Source organism: Anolis sagrei, chromosome 2 (genome assembly GCF_037176765.1).
Source record: "Anolis sagrei isolate rAnoSag1 chromosome 2, rAnoSag1.mat, whole genome shotgun sequence".
NCBI classification, from domain to species: domain Eukaryota; kingdom Metazoa; phylum Chordata; class Lepidosauria; order Squamata; family Dactyloidae; genus Anolis; species Anolis sagrei.
Genome location: NC_090022.1, coordinates 167,795,434 through 167,822,501, shown reverse-complemented (window position 1 = coordinate 167,822,501; position 27,068 = coordinate 167,795,434). Strand labels below are relative to the sequence as shown.

The 27,068-nt window shown below is 45.1% G+C and overlaps 1 protein-coding gene across 2 annotated transcripts in view; it reads left to right on the top strand.

Moving 5' to 3' along the window:
• The window catches only part of TRPC4 (transient receptor potential cation channel subfamily C member 4), a 182,706-nt gene that overhangs the window by 79,499 nt on the left and 76,139 nt on the right, over positions 1 to 27,068 (top strand). For both annotated transcript variants that reach the window (XM_060763452.2, XM_060763453.2), the window contains exon 3: positions 7,227 to 7,745. In XM_060763452.2, coding sequence (XP_060619435.2) covers positions 7,227 to 7,745 — 519 coding nt within the window. The remainder of the gene's footprint in view (positions 1 to 7,226; positions 7,746 to 27,068) is intronic.

The following is a 27,068-nucleotide window of genomic DNA, read 5'->3' as shown; positions in this document are numbered from 1 at the left end:
GGCTTCTGAAGGAGGCCAGAGGGGGATTGGCCGAGTGGGTAACGGTGGTGGTTAATGCCTCCCTTCGGGAAGGCAAGATTCCAGCGAGCCTAAAACAGGCTGTTATAAAGCCGCTGTTGAAGAAACCATCACTTGACCCCACTAAATTGGACAACTTTCGGCCTGTTTCCAATCTTCCCTTCTTGGGCAAAGTCATGGAAAGCGTGGTGGCCTCACAACTCCAGGTATTCTTGAGAGACACGGATTATCTGGATCCGGCACAGTCTGGTTTCAGACCGGGACATGGTACCGAGACGGTCTTGGTCGCCTTAGTGGATGATCTGCGCCGGGAGCTAGACAGGGGGAGTGTGTCCCTGTTGGTGCTCCTGGACCTCTCAGCGGCCTTCGATACCGTCGACCACTGTATTCTTCTGGGGCGCCTTGCAGGGATGGGTCTTGGGGGCACTGCTCTGCAGTGGCTCCGGTCATTTCTGGAGGGTCGTACTCAGAAGGTGTTACTGGGGGACTCCTGTTCAACACCACAGCCGTTGACCTGTGGCGTTCCTCAGCTCACCGGTTAGGGCCTTCCCTCCTGGTTCGTATCACTTTGAGACCCCATCTGTCCCGGTCGCCCCCACTCAACCAGCCACACTCCTTCGCTCGAGAACACTTCCCTTATTCAGCCCACTCAGCTCCCTTGATGTTTCACTATCTACCTCAACATCAGAAACATCCCTACCTAACGCCCAAGGGAGATTATTCCCCAGCCCGACTTCTTCCTCTGAGAGCTGACTAGTTACAGATCACGGCCATGTAGGGGGGGAGGGTTCCGGAGGAAGGGGGTGCCATCCAAGTCGTGTGGGGGAGGAGAATAGCGGGTCACCAACATCCCAGGGAGAAGCGCAACAGAGTTCTTGCGACCCTGGAGAAGGTAGGTAGTGGTAGGCTCCACGGCAGTCCCCTTGGTCTTAAGGTCCTGCTGATTAATGCCAGATCCATTAATGGTAAGACCGCGGCCATCCAGGACTTGATCCTGGATGAAAGGGCGGATCTGGCATGCATCACCGAGACCTGGCTGGACGAGCTGGGGGGAGTAAATCTCACTCAGTTGTGTCCACCAGGTTTCGGAGTGCATCAGCAGGCCAGACAAGGGGGGCGGGGAGGAGGGGTCGCAGTAGTCTTTCGGCAATCCATCGCCGTGATCAGATGCACTGTTCCGCAGGCTTCTGGGTTTGAGTGTGTCCACTTGAAAGTGGGGAGCCGTGACAGTGTGGGGGGGTTCCTGCTGGTGTACCGCCCACCCCGCGACCCAGCAGCTTCCCTGTCTGAGCTAGCGGAGGTGGTCTCTAATTCAGCCTTGGTCTCCCAGCGCCTGGTGGTGCTGGGAGACTTTAACATCCACGCTGAGACCACCCTATCTGGTGCAGCTCAGGACTTTATGGCCACCATGACGACCATAGGACTGTCACAAATAATATCTGGTCCCACTCATCAAGCTGGACATACTCTTGACCTTGTTTTCGTGGCAGACAACGAAATGATTAGAGTGGAAGATCAAAACATCCTTCCTGTGTCATGTGATCATTATCTGATCAGTTTTAGATTTGTTGCGACCCTTAACCTCCGCAGGGGTGGAGGACAGATTAAAATGGTCCGCCCTAGGAGACTGATGGATCCGGATGGATTCCTGAGGAATCTTGGGGTTCTTCCTGCCTTGGAGCCTGGCGATTCTATCGACGCCTTGGTGACTCTCTATAATGGGGAGATGTCCAGGGCGTTAGATATGATCGCACCCGAATGCCCCATCTCATTGCGTCGTGACAGGCCATCTCCCTGGTTCACTGGGGAGCTGACTGTGATGAAGCATGCGAGAAGGGGGCTAGAGAGCAAATGGAGGAAATCTCGGGACGTGTCTGATCGAGCACGGGCTAAAGCCTCTCTTAAGGCATACTCCGTGGCTATTCGGTTGGCCAGGAAATCATTCACGACCACCCGTATAGCGTCTGCAGCAAATAGATCATCGGAGCTGTTTCGAGTCGTGGGGGAACTCCTCCACCCACCTGTGGTGGAGGGGGTCACTGAGGACCCAGCAGCTCGGTGTTGCGATTTCGCACACCATTTTGCAGGCAAAGTCACCCAGATACGCCTTGAGCTCGACTCCAATTTCATCGCAATACCAGAAGAGGTGACGGAGGCATCTGCTTGTCCAACTTTGTGGGATTCTTTTAGGCTTGTTCTTCCTGAAACCGTGGAGGAGATTCTTGGGGCTGTGAGAGCGACCACTTCATCTCTAGACCCGTGCCCATCTTGGCTCATTAAATCAGCCAGGGAGGGGCTGGTTGATTGGTTTGTATTGATTATCAACGCATCGTTGGAGGAAGGGATTTTTCCATCTAACTTGAAACAGGCTGTGGTTCGTCCACTCCTCAAAAAGGCCTCCCTTGACTCCATGGTGCTGAGCAACTACAGGCCAATCTCCAACCTCCCTTTTTTGGGTAAGGTGCTGGAGCGGGTGGTCGCCTTTCAGCTCCAGAGCTTCTTAGATGATACCAACTACCTAGATCAGTCACAGTCTGGTTTCAGGCCTGGTCATGGCACCGAGACGGCCTTGGTCGCCTTGGTGGATGACCTCCGCAGAGAGCTGGACAGGGGGAGTGTGACTCTGTTGGTTCTCTTGGACATCTCAGCGGCTTTCGATACCATCGATCACGGTATCCTTCTGGGTCGTCTCTCTGGGATGGGCCTCGGGGGCGCGGTTCTATCGTGGCTCCGGTCCTTCCTGGAGGCAGTGCAGACTCAGAGAATCCAGTTCAAAGCAAATACATTGGATTTTCTGCTTTGATAATGTAGATTATATGGCAATGTAGAAGGGGCAAGAGAGTACTAGTATCTCACCAAACTTCAAATTCTATTGTAGGGGACCCCCTGCTTGGGGTCCTTGCTGAGTCCGTCGCAGAGGACAGCAAAATGAAGAGAGTCTAGCCTCCAGAGGTAAAGCAAATCTCGTTTATTTTCTTCACGACCGTGGAGAGACGGAACAAGCCAGAAACAACACAGTGTTTCACTCAAAGTGGCTGCCGGTGCTCTACATCTCAAAAGTGGTGTTTCTTATACTCTTTGACAAACATCTTAATCCATGAGATTAGGCAAAATGTCAAACATCCTATACCTGGTTATACATTAAAGTTTCCTACTTTTGCTGGTTCTGCATTCCCTAAATTAAGCAATAAGGATGTGAATGAAAAGTCATATAGGCAGAAAAGTTACGTGTCACTCCTTCCAGTATGGGAGGGGGACTTCTGTTTCCTCTCAATCTTTGGTTCATAGTGACGTATTAAGCCTGACCTCTTCGTTATTCTGCTGACCACGTCCAGTTTTTCTTTCCTTATTCTGCAGGTTTTCTGTGATACGTGTATCTAGCTCCTCTGTCACTCTGTAACTTGTAAATGACCCTTTGCTTTGCCAAACAGCAGGAAATGCTTATTTTCTATTCTTATCTTAGTTTGCCAAAGTACTTATTTCATTCGCCTGCTTTGAATCTGCCTGCTTTGAAAAGGGGAAAGGTTACTGTCTTATGTAAAAAGCTTCTATAGTATAGGTTTTTAGATTGATTCAACTTTAGGATTATTAATTATTAGGATTTTCAGGCTTAGCCTCCTTCACTTCCTCATTTTTTTCTTTTCTCCTTTGCAAAGCATGTGTTACAGAAACGTAGAAGAAATCAAGATTTAAAAACATCACATTATAAGTAAAACACAAACACAATGAACAAGATTCCTGTCACAAGCTCTTTTACCCATACAAAGTCAGGAAGCCATGACATCAAACAATTCTACCAAGTACTATCTTCTGGAGTGTATGTGGACTTTGTTGCTGACACTATATCATGGAGTTTGGTGACATCTTCATTTTTTCCTGATTTATTGACATAATGGTGGTCTTTAACAATAAACAAAGTAATCTAGGGCTAGTTTGTGTTGCATCAGTATTCCAACTAAGGAATTCACTTCTTTTTGAAGTATGATCAGCCCATGTATGGAGGAGCTGGCTATGCACTCCATTTGGGCAGAGATCTTTCAAATCTGTTGAATGTTTAAAGCTGCTTCAACTGAGAGAAAAGGTATGGCTCCGAATCTTTCTCCTTCAGTGAGATATATGTTGTCTGGATCATAGCCTAAGTTTTCCTGGTATTCCATCTGTCCCTGTGCCAACCTCATTGCTTATCCCAAGCCACCTTTGGCTGTTCTAATGGGTAAGCTCTTATTCCAGCAGGGAACAAGCTTCCTAAGATGCAGGTTCCATTCCAGATTGGAGGTAGCACTTTACCTGCCCAAATACCACAGATCCAAAACAACTCTGGGGGCAATCCTCCAGATCCAGCTGAACTGTGTAGCATGCTTGATTCATAAATTTTTCACAGGGCCTGTTCAGCAACAAAGTTATCATAAATTCGAACTATCCCAGCATTACTATTTCCAGTGCATGTAAAAGGATGAGGGATATCCTTATTCTCAGTCTGGTGGTCACATGCAAGTTGATTATCATAAAAAGTCACAGTAACATTGCAAGTGGGATAGTGACCTAGATTTATGTGCTTTCTGAGTGCAATCTTTGTTTGACCTTTAGTGTATCCCCAACTGCTGTTGTTACTCCATCGGATACACAAGGGGGCATAGGAGTGGGATTTCTTAAAGTTAAAGTGGTCTGTCCTTGATCTTTGGTCCAGTTGAAGTGGACCAAAGGTGCTATTCCATCCTGTATAGTTCAACAGCAGCCCTGGCACAATTGGCCATCCTTGCAGGTGAATAGATGGACCATGTGAACAAAACCAACAGTTAGTCACATTGGTTGTACTGAAGATGCTGTCTACTCGTTGGTGGAACAAATTACCATGCCATCCTCCCTGGACATGAGGCAGGTTGAGAACTCAGCCCCCCCCCCCCCCCCCCCCCGAATCGAAATCCTGGCTACGGGCCTGATCTCGGTATACAAACTGCCAATGATATGCTAGTTTGTTTTTGGTTTTTTTTGTCGTGTCAGGAGTGACTGCAAGTCGCTCCTGGTATGAGAGAATTGGCTGTCTGCAAGGACGTTGCCCAGGGGACGCCTGGATGATTTGATGTTTTTATCAACCTTGTGGGAGGCTTCTCTCATGTCCCCGCATGAGGAGCTGGAGCTGATAGAGGGAGCTCATCCTCCTCTCCCCCGGTTTGAACCTTCGACCTGTTAGTCTTCAGTCCTGCTGGCACAGGGATTTAACCCACTGTGCCACCGGGGGCTCCTATGCTAGTGCTAGTGCTATGCTAGTGCTGGAATGCCTAAATATGTGGTAGCAACTGGTTGAGAGTTAGGGGAAGGCTGAGTTTCCTTAGCCATTCATTTCTATTTCTCTCTCCTAAAGAGAGGGCACATCACAAATACAAAAATCTTAGTCTCTTAAGTCTTCTTGAACTAAAGCCGGAGGGGGTCTTCTTTGCTGAGTGAAACTGCAAATGCAGAGGGCTGAAAGTGTTTTCAGACCATCATATTTCCAATTTCTATGTATATTGTGAAGACTGGATGGTGAAAAAAGGTGATAGGAAAAAAATCAGCTCATTTAGTAATAAACAAGTATTCCATGGATACTCTGATCTACTAAAAGACACATAAATGGGCATTAAAGCAAATAAGGCTCCTCCCACACAGCTGAATAAAATCCCACAGGATTTGCTTTGAACTGGAATATATGGCAGTGTGGATTCAGATAACCCAGTTCAAAGCAGATATTGTGGGATTTCTGGGTTATATGACTGTGTGGAAGGGCCCTAAGACTCTCCCTAGAAGCCAAAATGACTGATACCTTAGCTATATCATGAGAAGACAGAACTCGATAGAAAAGACACAAATTCTTGTCAACTTAGTAGGAAAGGGGAAGACTGCATTCCAGATGGATAGACAAAATTAAGGAAGCCACGGCACTGAGTCTGCAATGCTTGAGAAAGGCTTTTGATAATAGGGTGACTTGGAGGTCTCTCATTTATAGGGTCATCATATGTCAAAGTTGCCTTTATGGCACTTAACAGCATGACATTAATGCAGATAATGCTGTAAAACAGCCACGTGTGAATTTTAGTCTTGAACTATGAATACACATTGAAATTAGTGCTGTTTTCCAAGACATTTTCACAGTAGGAAGAAAATTGCTAAAATTACTCATTACTTCCTTTCAAGAAGATAATTAATGAAGAATTCAAGGATCAAAGTTGGCATATCTGTCTTATATCAGCTGCAGGGATTCAGCAGTTTCCAAGTAGGAAATTTAATGGGTGCATCTCTCTGTGTGTCTCTGTGTGTGTGTAAGTGCACATATACTGGTCAACCTTTGCATGACTCACCCATGATTTGCATAATGAGTTTAATATACAAATCTGGCTGCCTTGATTTTGGGGACCAAAGTGGAACATAGAATAGAAATAGAAACTAGCAGCATAAGAGAGAAAGATGAAAACAGCTAGTTCCTGACAAGAGTGGGGAGCAGATTTTCTACAGGAAAATATTAGATGAGCACTGAGACAGGGGGAGAAAAAGTTCAGGAGAAAGGAACAGGGGGTAGGGGTGGAGAAAAGTAATGGTGGTGGGAAATAGAACCATCTCCCAGGAGGTGAGTTGCTTTGAATGCAATTTTCCTGCCTCTTGGGGGGGGGGGTGTTGGACTGGATGGCCCAAGAGGTCTCTTCCAACTCAATGATTCTATGATTCTGTGAAAGGAGTACTATGAGATTTCATTGGGTTTAAAGGCCTGATTTATTGAGGTACCAGATCAAAAAAAGATTCAAGGTTTTGTTGAAATGAAACATGTTACAGTTTAGACCAGAGGTCCTCAAACCACATGCGGACCGCCGAGGGCATTTATCCGGCCCCGCGGCCTGGCCTGGTCTGGCGCAAAGCCTCTCGCCGCTTGCAAGGCCTGGTCTGGCGCAAAGCCCCTCGGAATGGCTTTGGGCGGGGTCGCGCCGGGACAGACTTCTCCCTCCTTCCTTCCTTCCCCTTCCCCCTTTCTCTCCCCTTCCCCTCCCTCCTTCCCTCCCTTTCCTCCCCCCTTCCTTCCTTCCTTCCCTCCCGTGTGGGAGGGAGAAGCCTCCCGGGTGGGGCCTCTTGGCAAGGAAAGCCGGCGTTGCCTAGCCACGCCCACCCGGCACCGCGTCTGCTGTTACTGTTGTTGCATTACAGCTGCTAAATATCCCCTTCCCACTTTTTCTCCCACACAGGTTCCACCCATACTTCTGGACAAGCAGTTTTCAGAATTTACACCAGACATTACTCCCATTATCCTGGCTGCCCATACAAACAATTATGAGATCATAAAACTTTTAGTACAGAAGGGTGTTTCTGTCCCCCGACCTCATGAAGTCCGTTGTAACTGTGTGGAGTGTGTCTCCAGCTCAGATGTGGACAGCCTTCGCCATTCCCGATCCAGGCTGAATATTTACAGAGCTCTTGCCAGTCCATCTTTGATTGCCCTATCAAGTGAGGATCCTTTTCTTACAGCTTTTCAGTTAAGCTGGGAACTTCAGGAGCTAAGCAAAGTGGAAAATGAATTCAAATCTGAATACGAGGAACTGTCTCAGCAATGTAAGCAGTTTGCAAAAGACCTCTTGGATCAGACCCGAAGTTCCAGGGAATTGGAAATCATCCTTAACTACAGAGATGAAAGCAGCCTCATAGAAGAGCAGAGTGGCAATGATCTGGCAAGATTAAAACTGGCAATTAAGTATCGCCAGAAAGAGGTAAGTTGCAGCATCTTATTTTTGAAGAAATAATGTGTGAGATAATCATAATATACTATCACTCATGGCCAGTATAATTGTCTCCCAAAGATAGTTTTGGTAGTGGGTCCAAAAGTGACTGTAGTTCTGGATCTGCACGGTCTTTCACAATGAGGACATAGATTTCTAGATGGAAGGTGATCATGACAAGGATTTACTTTACATGCCTTCCTCTTTGCACATTTCTCCCTTTTGCTCTCTTTTCATGCTTGTCAGGTAAAGCAAATCTTTTTTTGCCTAAAAAATCCCTTAGGCTGCAACTTGGGGTGTCGATATCCACTAGTAGATAATCCTCATTATCTACCATACCCTTAATTAATAAAATTCGCCCTTTGTCATCTTTATCTATTAAATCAATCTTAAAACCCAATTTATTTATTTTATTATTTATTAATCAATTTTATATACTGCCACTCCCCGAAAGCTTGGAGTGGTTTACAATATACACATGCAATACATAACATTAAAATCAAGGAAAATTTTGATCAGCAAGGTTCAAATGCCAGCCTAAATAAATAAGTTTTATAAGCTCTACGAAAGGATAGTAAATCTCGGAGAGCTTGTGTCCCCGCTGGCAAGGCATTCCACAGGTAAGGAGCCACCACTGTAAATGCTCTACGCCTAGTAGACATCAGGTGAAAGGTCCTAAAATTGGGAACTTCAAGTAAATCCTGGTCATCTAAACAGAGTGATCTCTGGGGTTTGTAGGGGATGAGGCGGTCCCTCGGGTATTCCGTCCCCAAGGAATATAAGGCCTTGAAGGTAATCCGATACTCAATCAGCAACCAGTACAGTTGCTGCAGGATTGGAGTGATATGACATCTCACTGAGAGCACTGCAAGAAGCCGGGCAGCAGCATTTTGCACTAGTTTAAGTTTCCAGATCACCGATAAAGGCAGGCCTATTGTAGAGGTCGTTACAATAGTCCAATCTTGAGATGACTGTAGCCTGGATCACCGTGGCCTGGTTGTCCTTGGACAGATAGGGAGCCAGTCGCCTAACTTGACGCAGATGGAAAAATGCGGCTCTGCTCACAACAGAGGCCTGGGCCTTCATCGTCAGCATAGGACTCCCAGACTCTTTACCAAAGATGACGGGCATAATTTCACGCCATCCAGGACAGGCAGCCGGATTGCCCCTCCGTCCGGGCGACCCAGCCAAAGGATCTCCGTCTTTGCTGGATTCACCCTCAACCTCAAATTGCTGTTTTAAATTGTTTTAAATTGTTTTTAAATTGTGTTCGATTTTAGCCTGTTCTTGTAAGCCACTCCGAGCCCCATGGGAGTGGCGGCATATAAGTTCAAATAATAAATAAATAAACCTGCTGGCATGCAACCATCCAGTAATGGCCTCAAGGCATTGATGGAAATTATTGGGTATGGAGCCTTCCATCCTCAGAATGAGTTGAGTGTCTTCAGCATACTGATAGCACTCAAGCCCAAAGCCTCGCACCAACTGGGCAAGTGGCTGCATATAGATGTTAAACAGCAGAGGGGAAAGGATAGCCCCCTGAGGGACCCCACATTTAAGAGGGGCCCTCTTAGAGACCGACCCTTCCCACTCCACACGTTGACCCCGTTTTTGGAGGAAAGAGGACAGCCATTTAAGGGCCATCCCCCTAATTCCAGCCATGGCTAGGTGGTGAATCAAAAGGTTGTGATCAACCGTATCAAATGCTGCCGTAAAGTCCAATAACACAAGCAGTGCTGATCCTCCTTGATCCATCTGGCAACGAAGCTGATCTGTAACAGAGAACCTCACAGTCTCCATCCCATGCCCTTTACGAAAACCGGACTGGAAGGGATCTAATTAGGCTGTGTCTTGTAGGAACTGCTGCAGTTGCTCTGCTACCGCCCTCTCAATCACCTTTCCCAGAAATGGAAGATTCGAAACGGGGTGGTAATTGGAGGGAATCGAGCGATCCAAGCAGTGGAGATACCACAGCTTCTTTCAGAAACTCTGGAAAGACTCAAGGGAGCCATTTATTACGTTCAACAAAGGACCACGTAGTCCCTCCAAGCAAGATTTAAATAGCCAAGAGGAACACGGGTCGAGAGAGCAAGTGGTTGATCGAACTGCAGTCATAGTCCCGTCAACAGCCTCTGTGTCCAGCAGAATAAACTGGTCAAGGGTGGGCCCAGTGAGTGGCCACGGAGTCTCAAGTTCGCTCACTATGTCAATTGTGGCAGGGGGGTCCCAGCGGAGCAACGTGATCTTGTCTGCAAAATAGCTCTGAAAAGCTTCGGCTGAAGGGGCCTGATCATTACTGTTTAGAACGGTAAGGACCGTCGTCAAAGATCTGATAACCTTAAACAATTTGGCCGGGCGTGAGCTAGCAGACACTATCAAGGAAGCATAATAATTTTTTTTAGCTTCGATGGTAGCATGCTCATAAAACTCTGAATAGTTTATAATCTGATCTCAATGCTTCGTCACGGAGTTCTCGCCACACATCCTCCCGCTTCAGCGACCGCAATTCCTCGGTAAACCAAGGCGTTCTGTTCTTGCGGGGTCGGAGAGGGCGTCTAGGGGCGATCTCGTCTACTGCATTGGATAAATTGTTGTTCCATAAATCCACTTGCTGTTTGATCGAGCTGCTAATACCCTCAGAGTATTCAGGAACCTGTCAGGATCCATTAGCCTCCTCGGGTGGACCCAAACCAGTTTGGCGCTTATGCCGGGTGAGTAAGCATGCTCTAACCGGATTCCCAGGGCAATCTCTGTGAAATAAACACTATGAGCTCCCTGGCTTTAGAACGTCCAAATCCCTTATTTTAATGCTCTACCCAATCCAGATGAATTTCATTACAACCCTCCCTCTATTGATGTGATTCCTGCAAAAAAAAAAAAAAGTCTGGTCTTGACCTTTTTAAATACACTGTCAGTTTTTGATATTTGAGTTTAGATGTCATACCCCAACCATTAAGGGTAATGCATTTAAATCTATTCATTATCCAAAAGAGCAATAAGCAAATTCTTCATTACAGGGCTTACATACACCCCATTTGACACAAAAACCAAACAAAACAAAATTGTTCCATTGACCCACTTGCTCTAAATCTCCTATACCCCTACATACATTTGCATTTCCTGATTCTGCCTTAGCTGTAGCCACAGCCAGAATGAATACCAATGTATTCCTAACAATCAAGAGGAGAAACTACATTAGTTGGCCCACACTTAATTATTTCCCAATCCTTTTACTCATATACTGTCAGAACCCAGATGCCTTAAAGAGCCAGACACAGGAATGTAATCAAAACAACAGTTTATTAAATCAAAGTAAACAGGACTCAGAGACACTTGCTTCAGTGCCTCTGGTCAAAACTCAAAGTTTGCAGCAATTTGCAGCTAGAAAAATGAACGTGGTAAATAATCTGGATTAAACTGGCAAATAATCTGGATTAAACTGGCAAATAATCCGGATTAAACTGGCAAATAATCCGGATTAAATAAGAGTTCAAGCAAAATGCACCAAAATCGCACAGTTCAAAGATAAAGCCAAAACAAAAAGCTGTAAAGAGAAGCTGTCATCCAAAAACAGTCCAAGGTCAAAGAAGTTCTAGTTGAAGATACAAGAGTCCAGAAAGCAGTGTCATTGTCAGAAACAGCCCGTGGTCAAGGAGAGGGGAAATCCGCACTTACGAGAGTCCAAGCCGGTCAACACACGAAGAACACAGCAACCTGTAGTTCCAGGACCCAAGCCCAACAAGAGAAGCGGCAGCGACAGAACCCAAGGCACTTAACCAATACTTTGCCTACTGCAAAATTACATTTTTTCGGTGCCTTCATTTATCCTACAACTCATCATCCGTTGATGAGCTGCCCTCTGCCCTTTCCTCATCGCTGTCAGCTGTCTTACCCATTACAGTTGAGCGCCAACACCCATCTCTACAACTCTTCCACCTCTTGTCAAGACTTAGGTCTCCCCACGATTCCGTGGTATCACCAGATTGCCAATCCCCAGAAAACCCTTCAAAAGTATCACTGGATGTGGGTTGCATGCACACATTCCTGTTCTTAGACACCACACACCACACTGTCCTAGACACGCAGTCCATATCACACCAACATTACAGGGAGGCTCAACAGAACAGCACCTCAGATGTGGACAACCCTCAGGCTTAGAGAAATGTCACCCTTAGAAGGACACATAGGACCCGGAAGCCTCCTCAGAATACTTACGCTCAGCTGCAGTTACACAATAGATTCCAAACTCTCACACAACTATCACCTGACCAAGAAACACAACATATTGAGGAAGACCAGAATGGCTTAGATTCTGATCAGTGGCTCATCCTTGATCAGTGTGCAGGGGATAGCCCTGACTGGGACAACACTTCACAACATTCGCACTTGCACAATCGTGCAGGTGTACCATCCCCAACCATAGACCAGGTGCAACAGGAACACATACAGGAGAACCATAGGCTCTTGGACGAATCTCAATGGATTATCCTTGACGAATGCACCGGGGATGTCGAGGAGGAGGACAACACTTTTCACCTACACAACTCACACCAACAGGATCACTTTTCTGGAGACCTACACACTACACTGCACAAAAGGGGCCCTGTCATTCCCGAAAGTAAACAGGTCTTGGTAGTAGGAGACTCCCTCCTTAGAGGAACGGAAGCTGTCATTTCCAGACCGGATGGGATGGCTCGAGAAATATGCTGCCTACCGGGGGCAAAAATACACCATATCACTCAGAGGCTCACCAGGCTCCTCAAGCCCTATCACCGTCCTCCCCTCATGCTGATTCATGTAGGAACCAATGATACTGCAAGGCACACGTTTCAAAAGATCACAAATGATTTTCGAGCTCTAGGAGCAAAGCTAAAAGAATGTAATGTACAGGTGGTCTTTTCATCCCTCCTCCCTGTTGTAAGACACGGACCCACAGGAGCCAGAAAAATAGTACAGGTCAATGACTGGCTTAGAAAATGGTGTCAGGAGGAACGCTTTGACTTCCTCGACCATGGCCTGCTTTTCCAGGAGGATGGCCTACTGACAAGGGATGGGGTGCATCTCACACAAGTAGGAAAACACCTTTTTGCTCACAGACTCGCAAACCTCATTAGACGCACTTTAAACTAGGTCCACCGGGGGAGGGGGACAACAGCCTTGCGAACGCTACTTTACCCATAATGTCTGGGAATCGCCAGAAGGCTAAACGGAGGGCTGCACAAACACAACAAGGACCAAGTACCAAAAGCACAATAATCCCAATTAAACAGCTCAAGGGAAGATCTCAGGGGCTCACATGTCTTTACACTAATGCACAGAGCATGGGAAATAAACAAGACGAACTCCAACTTTTAGCACAACACCACAAATATGAAATCATAGGGATCACTGAAACCTGGTGGGATGACTCCTATTGCTGGAATGTAGATAACGAGGGGTATAACCTCTTTCACAGAAACCGAACAAAGGGGAGAGGAGGCGGAGTAGCCTTATATGTCAAAAGCTCTTATGCTGCAGAAGAGATTCAAGACAGCAATCTGGGAAACCAGCTTGAAATCATCTGGATAAGAATCAAGGGAACTGGGACTCAAAAAGATGTCGTTGTAGGCGTCTACTACAGACCCCCAAGCCAGGAGGAAGAACTTGATGAAGTCTTCTGCCAACAGTTGACCAAACAGGCACAGAAAAGAGATGTAGTAGTCATGGGCGATTTCAACTATCCCGATATTTGCTGGAAAACAAACTCGGCCAAGAGTACAAGGTCCAACAAATTCCTCGCTTGCCTTGCAGACAATTTCATGGTCCAGAAGGTAGAAGAGGCAACAAGGGGATTGGCTACTCTTGATCTCATCCTAACAAATGCGGAGGACCTGATCGATGCGGTCGAAGTGGTAGGATCCTTAGGGGCAAGTGACCATGTGCTCCTGCAATTTGAGGTACAAAGGAAGGCCAAAACTAAGACAAGTCAAACCCGCATTTTGGACTTTAGGAGAGCTGATTTCCAAAAAATGAAGGAAACGCTGAGCAGCATTCCGTGGACACAGATACTAAAAGACAAGGGAGTTACGGATGGATGGGAATTTCTCAAGAGTGAAATACTCAAGGCGCAATTGCAAACCGTGCCAACAAAGAGAAAAAATAGGACAAGTGCAAAGAAGCCAGAATGGATGTCCAAAGAACTTCTAACTGTGCTAAGACACAAAAGAGACATGCACAAGAAGTGGAAAAAGGGAGAAATCACCAAAGAAGAATTCAAACAAATAGCCAACACCTGTAGGGAAAAGGTCCACAAGGCTAAAGCAAAAAACAGGCTCAGACTTGCCAGGGACATTAAAAACAATAAAAAGGGCTTCTATTCTTATGTCAGTAGAAAAAGGAAAAACAAGGAGGCGATAGGGCCTCTTCGAGGAGAAGATGGGGCAATGCTGACAAGGGATAGGGAAAAGGCAGAACTACTTAATGCCTTCTTTGCCTCGGTCTTCTCACAAAAAGAGAGTCTTCAACCTCACCAAGATGGAGTGGATGAGGGATTGGAGGACATCCAACCCCAAATTGGGAAAGAAGTCATCCAGGAATACCTGGCTGCTCTTAATGAGTTCAAGTCCCCAGGGCCAGATCAACTACACCCCAGAGTATTGAAGGAACTAGCGGAAGTCATTTCGGAACCATTGGCAACCATCTTTGAGAGTTCTTGGAGAACGGGAGAAGTTCCAGCAGATTGGAGGAGGGCCAATGTGGTCCCAATCTTCAAGAATGGAAAAAAGGATGACCCAAACAACTACCGTCCGGTCAGCCTCACGTCGATACCGGGCAAGATTCTGGAAAAGATTGTTAAGGAAGCGGTCTGCAAACACTTAGAAAAAATGCAGTCATCGCAAATAGTCAACATGGATTTATCAAAAACAAGTCATGCCAGACTAATCTGATCTCTTTCTTCGATAGAGCTACAAGCTGGGTAGATGCAGGGAATGCCGTGGATGTAGCGTACCTGGATTTCAGTAAGGCCTTCGACAAGGTCCCCCATGACCTTCTGGCAAGGAAACTAGTCCAATGTGGGCTAGGCAAAACTACGGTGAGGTGGATCTGTAATTGGTTAAGTGGACGAACACAGAGAGTGCTCACTAATGCTTCCTCTTCATCTTGGAAAGAAGTGACAAGTGGAGTGCCGCAAGGTTCCGTCCTGGGCCCGGTCCTGTTCAACATCTTTATTAATGACTTAGATGAAGGGCTAGAAGGCATGATCATCAAGTTTGCAGACGACACCAAATTGGGAGGGATAGCCAATAGTCCAGAGGACAGGAGCAGAATTCAAAACTATCTTGACAGATTAGAGAGATGGGCCAAAACTAACAAAATGAAGTTCAACAGTGACAAATGCAAGATACTCCACTTTGGCAGAAAAAATGAAATGCAAAGATACAGAATGGGTGACGCCTGGCTCGAGAGCAGTACGTGTGAAAAAGATCTTGGAGTCCTCGTGGACAACAAGTTAAACATGAGCCAACAATGTGATGTGGCGGCAAAAAAAGCCAATGGGATTTTGGCCTGCATCAATAGGAGCATAGTGTCTAGATCTAAGGAAGTAATGCTACCCCTCTATTCTGCTTTGGTTAGACCACATCTGGAATATTGTGAGATATTGACAAGCTGGAATGTGTCCAGAGGAGGGCGACTAAAATGATCAAGGGTCTGGAGAACAAGCCCTATGAGGAGCGGCTTAGGGAACTGGGCATGTTTAGCCTGAAGAAGAGAAGGCTGAGAGGAGATATGATAGCCATGTATAAATATGTGAGAGGAAGCCACAGGGAGGAGGGAGCAAGCTTGTTTTCTGCTTCCTTGGAGACTAGGACGCGGAACAATGGCTTCAAACTACAAGAGAGGAGATTCCATCTGAACATTAGGAAGAACTTCCTGACTGTGAGAGCCGTTCAGCAGTGGAACTCTCTGCCCCGGAGTGTGGTGGAGGCTCCTTCTTTGGAAGCTTTTAAGCAGAGGCTGGATGGCCATTTGTCAGGGGTGATTTGAATGCAATATTCCTGCGGCACTCTACTTGTCACTTCTTTCCAAGATGAAGAGGAAGCATTAGTGAGCACTCTCTGTGTTCGTCCACTTAACCAATTACAGATCCACCTCATCGTAGTTTTGCCTAGCCCACATTGGACTAGTTTCCTTGCCAGAAGGTCATGGGGGACCTTGTCGAAGGCCTTACTGAAATCCAGGTACTTGGCCATTATGTGGCCTTTCCCTTGTAACTCTTATTTGTTTATTTTTTGTTTCTCTCTCATCTCTCTATGATTCTAGTTCTTTCCCATAAATTCGTTTAATGGACTCCAGTCGGTTCTCTTGAGAAGATGTCCATGTGAGTCTTTTAGTGCATAGGTTAGCATATCCATTTCTCTTATCTCTAGTACTTTGTCCATCCATTCTTCTTCAGTTGGTGCTTCTTTTAATTTCCGTTTCCTGGCAAACACTATTCTTGCTGCCATCGTTAAATAGGTAAGCGGTATGTCTTTATTTATGCCCAGCTCCCATTCTTCCTTAAATATTAACAGCAGATAGCATTCTGCTTTCTCTTGAATCTTGATTTTGAGGATTTTTTCACAGGTTTCATTCACCCTTTTCCAAAAATTCTAGGCTATAGGGCAGGACCACCGTTGGTGAAAGAAAGTTCCAATCTGGTCTTCGCATTTCCAGCACTTGTTGCTAGTCTTTTTATACATTTGACCCAGTTTCTGGGGCGTCATGTACCATCGGTGGAGCATTTTGTACCAGTTCTCCTTTAGTACTATGGAGTAGGTGTATTTGATCTTCTTTAAAAAGTTTGAGGACCCCTGCTTTAGGGGAATCAATGTCTAGGTAAAAGGAACAGGCCTACGTTCCTCTCTCTTGTTTCAAGATTCATGGACTCAAGCCTTTAATTTTCCTATGTGGTTTTTCATGCTCATGTTTTGAATATCAAGTGTTTTTCGTGGTTTCTTGCATTTCTCCTAGAATCAAGTGGTTTCATGGACTCATGTAATTTTTTGGATCTTTGCTACGCTTATCATGTACCTTTGATTCTCAGGATTGTTTTGCTTGCCAAGACTCTAGATAAAAAGGTTTTGTCTGTACTTTGGTCTTCTGGACTATTGCCTTTTTACATGGACCATATTTTGTTTGACTTTTAAATACTTTTATTCTTTTTGCTGAAGCTGCATTTATCATTTAATAAATTGCTTTGCTTATATATTGAACTCTGGAGTGTGAGATTGGTTCAGAGGTGCCTTTCCAGCTCTGGTGTGCAATTCATACAGTCCACTATTATCTAAGGGTCTAGGTAATTCTGATAGAAGATATCTATATTACTCATATTCTTTATGTGGATCTACTGCCAGATGTGATTTATCTGACGGCCGGCATACTGCGACTCTGCATCAATGATAATTTTCATGGCTTAGGATCCATCATGCGGTGAGATGGAGGCACTGTATGTCTGGGTGGTGGAGGCAGCCGTGATAAGCTATGATAAGATCTGACTGCTGACCAAGGTTAAGCTAGTGCTCTCGGGACCATGGCTACCGGGGCCACCATGGCACCAGGATAATGCAGTCAGCCCTGTCCTCATCCACTTTGGATATTATCTTGGGGAGGATATGTACTGGCAGGAAGATGTAGAAAAGACAGTGATGACAATAGCTATGAAAACAGATATGGACAAGCTGAATTGAGTCTGTAATTGCAGAACTTGGCAAGACAACAGCCACCAGACTGGCTTTCTTTTCTAGTAAATTTTATTGTATTAACTCAATGTTTTTAACTATTTATAATTACTGTTTTTGTTGTGTATTTTATTGTGTTTAATTGTAGGCATTGAATATGTGCCAGCTGGAAGCCACCCCAGGGGGTTGGGAAGGGTGGGGTATAAATACCCCAAATAAATAAATAAATAAATAAATAAGAGGTCAATTCCAGCTGAAGTTGTGGAGGTCAGGCCACACAGACCAGCTTCCATACCCTCCCTGTACCCTGTAACCCTTCTTGCCCACCCAAATGAAGGGAAATCCTCACTACCATTGCAGGAGGCTGCCCTCTTCCTGCATCATGTCGTTGAGTATGCAAAGGAGTGCTGAAGTGGAAGCCCCTATATCTCAGATCCCTGAGGTGGTAGTCCACTCAACCCCAAACTGGGAAAAATATGGATGTTCCTGGAAGATTTCCATCTTTTGCGGTTGGATTAACAACCTGGGTGCATTGTTTGAACTCTCCAGGTTAATGCATTTCCTACACTGCATTTGTGGCAGTGCAGGTGCAATGCACGAAAGAGCAATTTGGAAGGTGTTTTCTTCAACAGCCAGGCTTGGAGGAGGAAGTGAGTCATGGAAGCTTTTGAAGCATCTGAAATATCCCAGCAATGAAATGTAATGAATACAGGTATTTTCTATAGAGTGCTCTGAAACAGAACAGAGGCATGTTTTTGTGCATTGCAATATGATGCCTGTTCAGCACAGGTCACAATATCATGATTATGGAAAGGCATTCCTTGTCCAATAAGGTCTTCAAACAGCTGATGTAGAAAAAGGCTGTGTCATTGCTGTATGTTTAAGAATGTATCATGGTTCAAAACAAAGTTCAAGAGTTCAATAAAGTTTAAAAGGGAAGTTTAATAAGAGCATTAAAAGTATAATTATGCCAGCATTATAAATATTTCCATGCATTGCTTTTGGATATTGTTGCTGGGGACTGGAAGACCAGTTTGGGCACATTGTTGTTATGTTATCCTCTTATGGATACTAGGTTTTGTTAACTCTACACTGCACGTGTTTATTTTCACTGGTGTCTTAATGTATTTAAATGTGTTTTGTATCACAAACCAGAGACTTGCAGCATGCATATTTTTTAAGTAACCAAAAGTTAGCTTAAAACTTAAATTAACTAACAAAAATATCATTTTAAGGAAACCAATTTCTTTTTTAATATACCATTCTAAGTAGCTAGATGTGGTTTCCATAAGTCAACAAGCAACTTAAAGTCATATACAAACATACTTCAGTGGCAACACAAATATCAATAAATTTGTATTAGGCCACTGAAAGCAAAGGAAATAAAACACTACTACAATATTTTTACTATGAAAGTGTTAATAGCAATGCATGAAGTGCATTGCTTTACATATGTATTCTGAAGCAATTCCCATGGAGTCACAGACAACTCACTAGCAGCAGATTTTAAAACAATAACCTAACTTCTTAAATAACTCACAGATGAAGGAGTCTTTACATGTCCCTGGGCAGCCATCTTTCTATAAATAAAGATAACAAAGAGTTTTGAAATGTCAGAAAGCAGACAGAAGAGTGGGAGTGTATTTAGTCTAGAAAAATGAACATTAAGCAGAGACAAGACAATTGCTCTTCCTTTCTATCCCTATCAAACAGCGGCTTAGTCAAACAGAGAGATTTGGTGAGACCGAATCATGCCAAGATTGGATCAAGTGCGATCTCCTACTACCAAAGGATGATGCCACTGTAACATAGGGTAATACACAGACATTTCCTAAAGCTGCATCTTCGGAACTTAGGGATTGCACTTCACTTTTGTTCCTCAAGGCTCTGGAGTTTAATTGAAATAGCCTATAGTTTCTCAAAGACTTGTGAGACTTTCAGCTCAATTGAAGTTGTGATTAATGTCCAAAACGTCAACAAAAATCAACATTTCAATTAAAAGCGCACCCATCTTTAAAATATAAAGTTGTAGAACTTGTCATGGAAATGACATTTCAACTCAGCAAATTTGCATTCCAAACAATGCAGTTATTGTATTAATGTATTGTCGAAGGCTTTCATGGCCGGGATCACTGGGTTGTAGGTTTTTCCGGGCTATATTCTCCAGAACATGGCCATATAGCCCGGAAAAACCTACAACAACCCAATGCAGTTACACACTTGGCAACATCACTAGGAATGTGGTGCTTCTTTCATATCTTCCAAGGAACCACTGGTCTTTCTTATGAATCCCTCTTTGTATTTTCTTAATTTGCTTCTTGCCTCTGCCTTTTAAATAGGAGAAATACACACATTTACAAATCCACTCTTCTTATATTTTAGAAGGAGGTTAATATCTCGGACCTGGCAAATGTTCTTTGGCTCAAAAGCATGATTGGAGGTGTAGTCCAGCAGCAGAAATTGCTTTTTCCTGCAACTAGGGGCACTAAAAATGTTTAGTCCTTTGTAGTAAAATTATGATAAAAATTCTTTGCTGATTTTATTAGGTTTGACTCTTTTTTATATTGACACTAACTTTTAGATTTTACCTGTAGGGATTTATCCCTACTTGCTTTGAGTTTTAAGGGATAGGATGGGAATATGGCCAGCTTGACTATTTTTCTTGCTGTGATTTTCCCCAGCCTCTCAGCAGCCAGCTTCTTTTTAATTTTCACATGCAGTTAAATTGTTACTATGTCTTCACTTGTTAGTATTCACTACCCACCACTTCAATGACCAGAAGGTGTTAATAGCAACATTATTGTTCTGCAGATAACATTGTAGAGAGGGACACGGCATATGAAACAAGCAGTACTGTGAATACTACTCCCCCAAAAGAAATGGGATAGAAATGGGGAATAGAATCATGGCCATCCAGACCATCAAGTCCAACCCTCTACCAAGAAGCAGGAAAATTGCATTCATTTTTAAAAAGTTTTTTATGATGCTATAAACACAAATCAACAAGCCAAATTCCAAGTGTTATTCATATAAATTCTGAGTAATTCAACAAATATTAAAGACATTATGGTAATTTACACTGGTGTAGATTACATTTTTTTCCCACCCTCCCTCTCTCTCCCTCCCTCCTCCTCAACCACATATATTTCTACTAATCTTGCAGATCCAGCCAAAGATCCAGTCTTTGTATTTTTTCTTTGATGTGATCATTGGCTCCTCCATTTTTTACCCAGTTGAAATAGACCTTCCCATCTATTTGTAATGACATTTTCTTTGTCCATTCTTGGTGCTTGCTTAGTCATAATTCCCATAATGTCTAACAGCACTTGATCATACATATAAACATTCCAATTACTTAACGTCCATTTCTCTTTGTCTTTCCATCCTCTAGCAATCACAGCATTTGCTGCTCTTATTGTTACCTTATATAACTCCTGGCAATTGGATTTTATACTCAGATGATCCAACACTCCCCATAGTAGCAAATCATTATTCATTTGAATTTTTATCTGGAATTTTTCCTGATTTTTTTCCTTGTATTATTTGCCAGATTTTTTTTTTATTTCAGAACATTCCCATCACATATGTGAACAAATACCTTTTTCTTTATTCCAATGCCAACACTTCAAATTCTTTCCTTTTACCATATAAGCCCGTTGTTCAGGAGTTCTATACCATCTTAATATCATCTTTTCTCTAATTAATTATATTTTTTCTGTTTTTATTTTATTCATGTTCCTAATTATTTCCTCTATTTCTTGTGTCCGTAATGATTTAACCCCATTCCATTTGTTACGTATTGCTCTAATCATAAACTTTTTATCTTCTACCATTAAATTATATATATATTGCTACTGTTCTTTTACTTGTTTTTCTCTTGCATTTAGCAAATTATCTATCTTTAGTTCTTTAGTGGGCTGTGCACCCTCTTTTTACTTTTTCCCAAATCCCTCTTAATTTTAACCAATTTTCTTTCCCCCCCCCCTTTTCCAAAACCCTTTCCTGTATCTCTCCCCCCCCCCCCCCATCACTACTCCTATATTGGCCCCTCTGTTGTCAACGCATCCCCCTCCCCAAGAGGCCTTTCCTTCCTTCCCTCTTGTCCCGTAGCCTGGCAGTTGCTGTGTGATATGCATGTTCTGCACTGTAGTATAACTCTGACCCCCATCTTTCCCACCCCCAACCTCTGAGATTCCATAAGCCTCCAGATCTTTCCAATATCCCAGACTCTACAAAGTGCTAGTGCAAATGAGACATAAGTAAATTGTTTAGGTTGGTAATTAGGCATATTAAAGTGCTAGATGGACATATTAAAGTGCTGGTGGGAATAAATATTTTAACAGATTGGCAGACAATACATATAAAGTGCTTATGCAGAATCAGCTTACTAACAACAGCTGTCTGTTATAGTGGGACCAGCAAATTAATTATAATTACAATACATAGCAGAAGTAAAGAAAGGTAGATTAAAATACATTCAATGGTCCAGTAGTTCTAATAAGTGCTAAGAGTCTAAAGTGATGCAGTGGTGGGAGCAGATGGGGAAAAATGGGTTCTGGATTAAATATCTTCTTTAATAAATAAATGGAACTCCCAAGTAAGGAAAGGGATAGTGACCAGAACACAAGGTGTCCAAACTACTGGAGGATCCGTGGAGTATAAGTCGGCACCCACTGGAGCAAGATCCCTTGATTCTTTGGAACTCCCCAATTTTGACTTTAGCGCCACTAGATGGCTAACCGATGGTCCCGTCGATGGTAGGGTGGAACAATGTAGACAAAAGAATCCTGGAGTTCGTCTCTCTCCCACAGCAGCTCCACACATTCGATCACAAAAGCCAGGAGTACTTTGAGGCCGCAATGTTAATGTTGGTATGTTTAGAAATTCCTAGGCTGGGTGGCGTGGGTAGCCTTGGCCTAGGTGAAACAGAAGAGAAAGCAAGATGGCCACACAAAGATGGTGAAAGGTGGGGACAAGGCTGCCTCCCAGTTGATTCTGGTTGTTGTTATTGGCTTGTTGCAATGCTCACCTCACCGCTCAATCCACGTTCTCAGCAAGGCCTGGCTGCTGGCTACTAACAAGGAGTCCCAAGGAGCAAGCTGGAGACGTTTAATGCCTCTTCACAGCAGGCACAGCAGACTCAGTCCCTGGCAGGCCTGTGGGCTCAGCTTTATAGTGGAAGCTTCCTTGAAGTTATTGCATTGGATATCTGTAATGTCTTTGACTTGGTAGGTTGGACAGTGTTGAAATCCCTGATAAAGAAATACAGCTGAGAAAATAATGGATCAATTTAAGGTTAAGATTAGAAACAATATTAAGTACTTGGGAGGAATACCTGGCCACTCTAAATGTCCCCAGGGCCAGACCAACTACACCCAAGAGTATTGAAGGAACTAGCGGAAGTCATCATGGAACCAATGGCAATCATCTTTCAGAGTTCTTGGAGAACGGGAGAAGTTCCAGCAGATTGGAGGAGGGCCAATGTGGTCCCAATCTTCAAGAAGGGGGAAAATGATGACTCAAACAATTACCGTCCGGTCAGCCTCACGTCGATACCAGGCAAGATTCTGGAAAAGATTGTTAAGGAAGTGATCTGCAAACACTTATTTATTTATTTATTATTTGAACTTATATGCCACCACTCCCCTGGGGCTCGGAGCAGCTTACAAGAACAGGCTCAAATCGAACACAATTTTTAAACAATTTAAACAATTTAAAAACAATCAGAGATCAAAGGCCTGTGGAAATAGATATGTTTTACATGCCCTGCGGAAAGCTGATAAATCCCGCGAGGCACGGACTTCAGTATTCCAGAGTGATGGTGCCACTGCTGTAAAGGCTCTGCGTCTGGTTGCTGTTAGACGCAAGGTCTTGACACTGGGAATTTCCAATAGATCTTGGTCCTCAGAATGGAGGGATCTCTGGGGTTGGTAGGGGGTGAGGCGGTCCCTCAAGTACATCAGCCCCAGACCATGCAAGGCCTTAAAGGTGAGTACCATCACTTTGAAAGTGATCCGGTGCTCAAATTGGTAACCAATGCAGCTGCAGTAAGATTGGTGTTATGTGGCATCTCTTCAGAATTCCCGCAAGAAGCCGAGCAGCTGCGTTTTGTACCAGCTTGAGCTTCCGGATCACCGACAGAGGAAGGGCAAGATGGCAACGTGAAGGCAGCATCCGAAAGAGGCTACTTGCAAGGTATTTAGCCAGCTGAATACAGGACTCTGCATTCTTCCAACTTCTCCCTGGTTAAGAGAGAGAGGGGCTTTGCAAAGCTTTCATCTGGTGTCGATATTTACAACCCTTGTCTCCTAAATCAAGGAGGAATTAGCGAAACCAGAGAGGCTGAGAAGCGTCCAAGGCTATTTACTCTACTACCTTACCTATATGGCAAAAACGCCAACCACATTCCCCCTTTAAAACAACAAAAGACTAAAATTAAACATCCAAAAAGGCAAAAGAGAGATTTGCTTACCTTACAAGAACAAAGAAAAGAAGAGAAGAGACAAACAAAGCTTTAATAGTAAATGGGGGATGGTGTAAGGAGAGGAATAGAGGCAGCAACTGTGAGCAAGATAGTGACGCATTACTTTATTGCTTTACTCCTCTGTCCTTAACAAGGACCTTGAGTAAATAGAATAAGATAAAGACACATTAATGCAACAAAACATCAAATAGGCTGAAGGTAGAGAACATCATTCCAATTAACAATAAACAATACCACAGCCTCAAGACAGAGGGAAGATAGCAATATCTAATGGCGGCCGCAGCAGTGGGCTCCTCAGGCCTGGAAGGCAAGAAGGAGCGCCTGGCCTTGGGCCTGGGTGTCTTTCTGGCCAAAGAAGCCAAAGAGGAGGAGTACAAAGGCCTCCCACCGGATGACCAGGAGAGCCTAGAAGTCGAGACTGGGCTAAACAACTCAGAAAGAGACGGTCAAAGGGAAAGGAGCAGGAGTAGAAGCAGGAAAGAAAAAGATGTGGGATTAATACATCTGCTACTTATGGAGTATGATCAGTTGGTGTGGCGCTTTGGACGTTTTGGCGAATTGCTGAGTCGGCTAAGCAGTCTGCCGCTGCTGCACCCTGGTTGGCTACAGGAGATGACCCCTAGAGACACCCCAAACCTTGGCCAAGAGTATATGTTTGGTGACTGTCCCTTCGGCTCTGACTTGGCTGGTCCTTGCCCATGGTCTGTGCAGAGGGGCAGTGGGACTGCGGTGCGTGGGATCGCACCGTGTGTCGATGAGCTGGCTAGTGATGCCTCTCCCGAGAGGGAGGTGTTAGACATCTCAGAGATATTGGGTGGACATCTTGATCGGCCCGGAGTCTCCCATGGTGGAGAGGATCGTAGACGGCAGCGATGTTTGTCCCTTTCTGGCCGACGGGCATTGGAAGGTATGCCCAAGATGGTGACTGGCCTTGGGGACATTGCCATGGAGCCAGCTCCTTCCTTGTCTTCCCCAAGCTTGGAGGGTCTAGTACGCAAGCACAGGTGCTGTCGTCACAGGAATGAGGCGGAGGCGGCGTTCGGTCGCTTCCTCTCCCATGGAGGATCCAGATGATGTCACACGACCAAAAGACGACACTGCCGCTCCAGGAGAAGGAATCCCCAGAAAGGCCCTGCAAAGTGAGACAGCTGCAGAGCGAAGGACTAAGGGTGGAAAAGGGTTTTTTTGGAAGAGACGGAACTGGAGATGGTTTAAGACCAGAACCTTCTGGGGGGTGGGTTTTGGCTGTCGGTCAAAATCTGAGGCATCAACACTCCCAAAAAAGCTTAGTCCTGAAGACAAAAGGAGACTATCTCTGGAGAAGGGGTCGGAGAGTGCTCCTCCCGGGTCAAGGGAAGGTAGGAGCCTTGAGACATTTCTCACTAAAGACATGACACATTCTCCTGAGGAGCGTCTAGTGAGACGCCTTGGTGAAGCAACATTTACACCTGCTCCGTGACTTCTTGGAGGCCTTTCACTTGAGGGTCTGGCCCTGGCGTCCTCTAGTTCATCCCCCCACCCAGAATGCTGGCCAGGTGCTCTGGCCTTTTCACCTGCTCCTCACCACGCTGAGGGCTCCATCTATGACCACTTGTCAATTGGCCATGCCCCATCTTTTTTTTTAGATGGCCAGTCGAACACTGGGCACTTAGTTTGTGCTGCAGAGCTCCCAAGAGAAGTAGGTGTGTGTATGGGGATTCCTCTCTGGGAGGGGACGGTATGACGGTAGGCGCAGGCCAAACACTAGAGGGAGGTTGAGTCGGTGGGAGACTCGGCCCCCCTCTGACCTGCGGCCCATCCCCAGGCACACCTGTGACAGGCGACCAGTTTCCTCCCCTCCTACTCTGGTATTGGTGAATGCTAGGTTCATAAGGAACAAAACTGCTATCAGGGATTTTCTTAATGATCAGGGAGCTGACCTAGTGTGTATCACAGAAACTTGGATGCAAGAGGGGGGTGAGATCCTACTCCAGGAAATAACATCTCCAGGTTATGTAATCACTCACTGGGAGGCAGGGTGGAGGGGGGGGGTGGGGTGGCTATGCTCTCTCGAGAAAGCTTCTCTCTTAGGGCAGTTCCTGTGCTGAACGTTTCTGGAATTGAAAGTGTTGGCCTGGTGTGGGATTCCTCTGAGAATGTGGCCTTTCTGCTGGTGTATCATGCACCTAGCGCACCAGCAGACAGCCTATCCCAGCTGCTGGAGACTGTATTGGAATGGTCCTTGAGATTCCCCAGACTTATTGTCGTGGGGGATTTCAATGTCCACGCTGATGCTGACTCTTGTTCATCAGCAGCTATGGACCTAGTGTCTACCATGGAGACACTAGGACTCTCACTCTGTATTACTGGGCCCACACATCAGGCGGTACACACGCTAGATCTGATTTTCAGTGCAGGAATTCAAGTGACCCAAGCCTCTACTATAGAGGTTCCATGGTCGGATTACTGTGTTCTGAGAGCACGGCTACCCACCCTGCAAAGGCGCCGAGCCAGTTTGGGCTCGCCCAAGGAGACTTATGGAACCCAGTAGGTTCCAGAATGCTCTGAGGGATCTGGAGCCTGCCAGCGACTCGATCGATGTGCAGGTGGACACATGGAACATCAGGCTATCCAATGCACTCAACGAGATTGCCCCTAGACGCCCTCTCCGACCCCACCGAAATCGGTCTCCTTGGTTTACCGAGGAACTTCAACTGATGAAGCAGGGAAAAAAATGGCTAGAGGGCGTGTGGCGAGAACTCTGTGATGGAGCATTGAGATCAGCTTATGAGGCATTTAGGGAGTCTTGTGAGCTTCCTATCACCGAGGCAAAGTGAGTATATTATGCTTCTTTGATAGCGTCTGCTAGCTCACGCCCGGCAAAATTGTTCAAAAAAATTCGATCTCTAATGACGGTTCCTACCGTCCCCAAAAGTGGTGATCAGCCGAGGATTTTTCAGAGCTTTTTTGCAGACAAGATCTCGCTACTTCACTGGGACCTCCCCGCCACAATTGATACAACGAGAGAACTTGAGACTCCATGGCCACTTGCTGAGCCTGTCCTCGACCAGTTCATCCCGCTGGACACAGGCTGTCGATAGGCTCATAGCTGCAGCTAGACCGACCACTTGCTCCCTCAATCCGTGTCCCTCT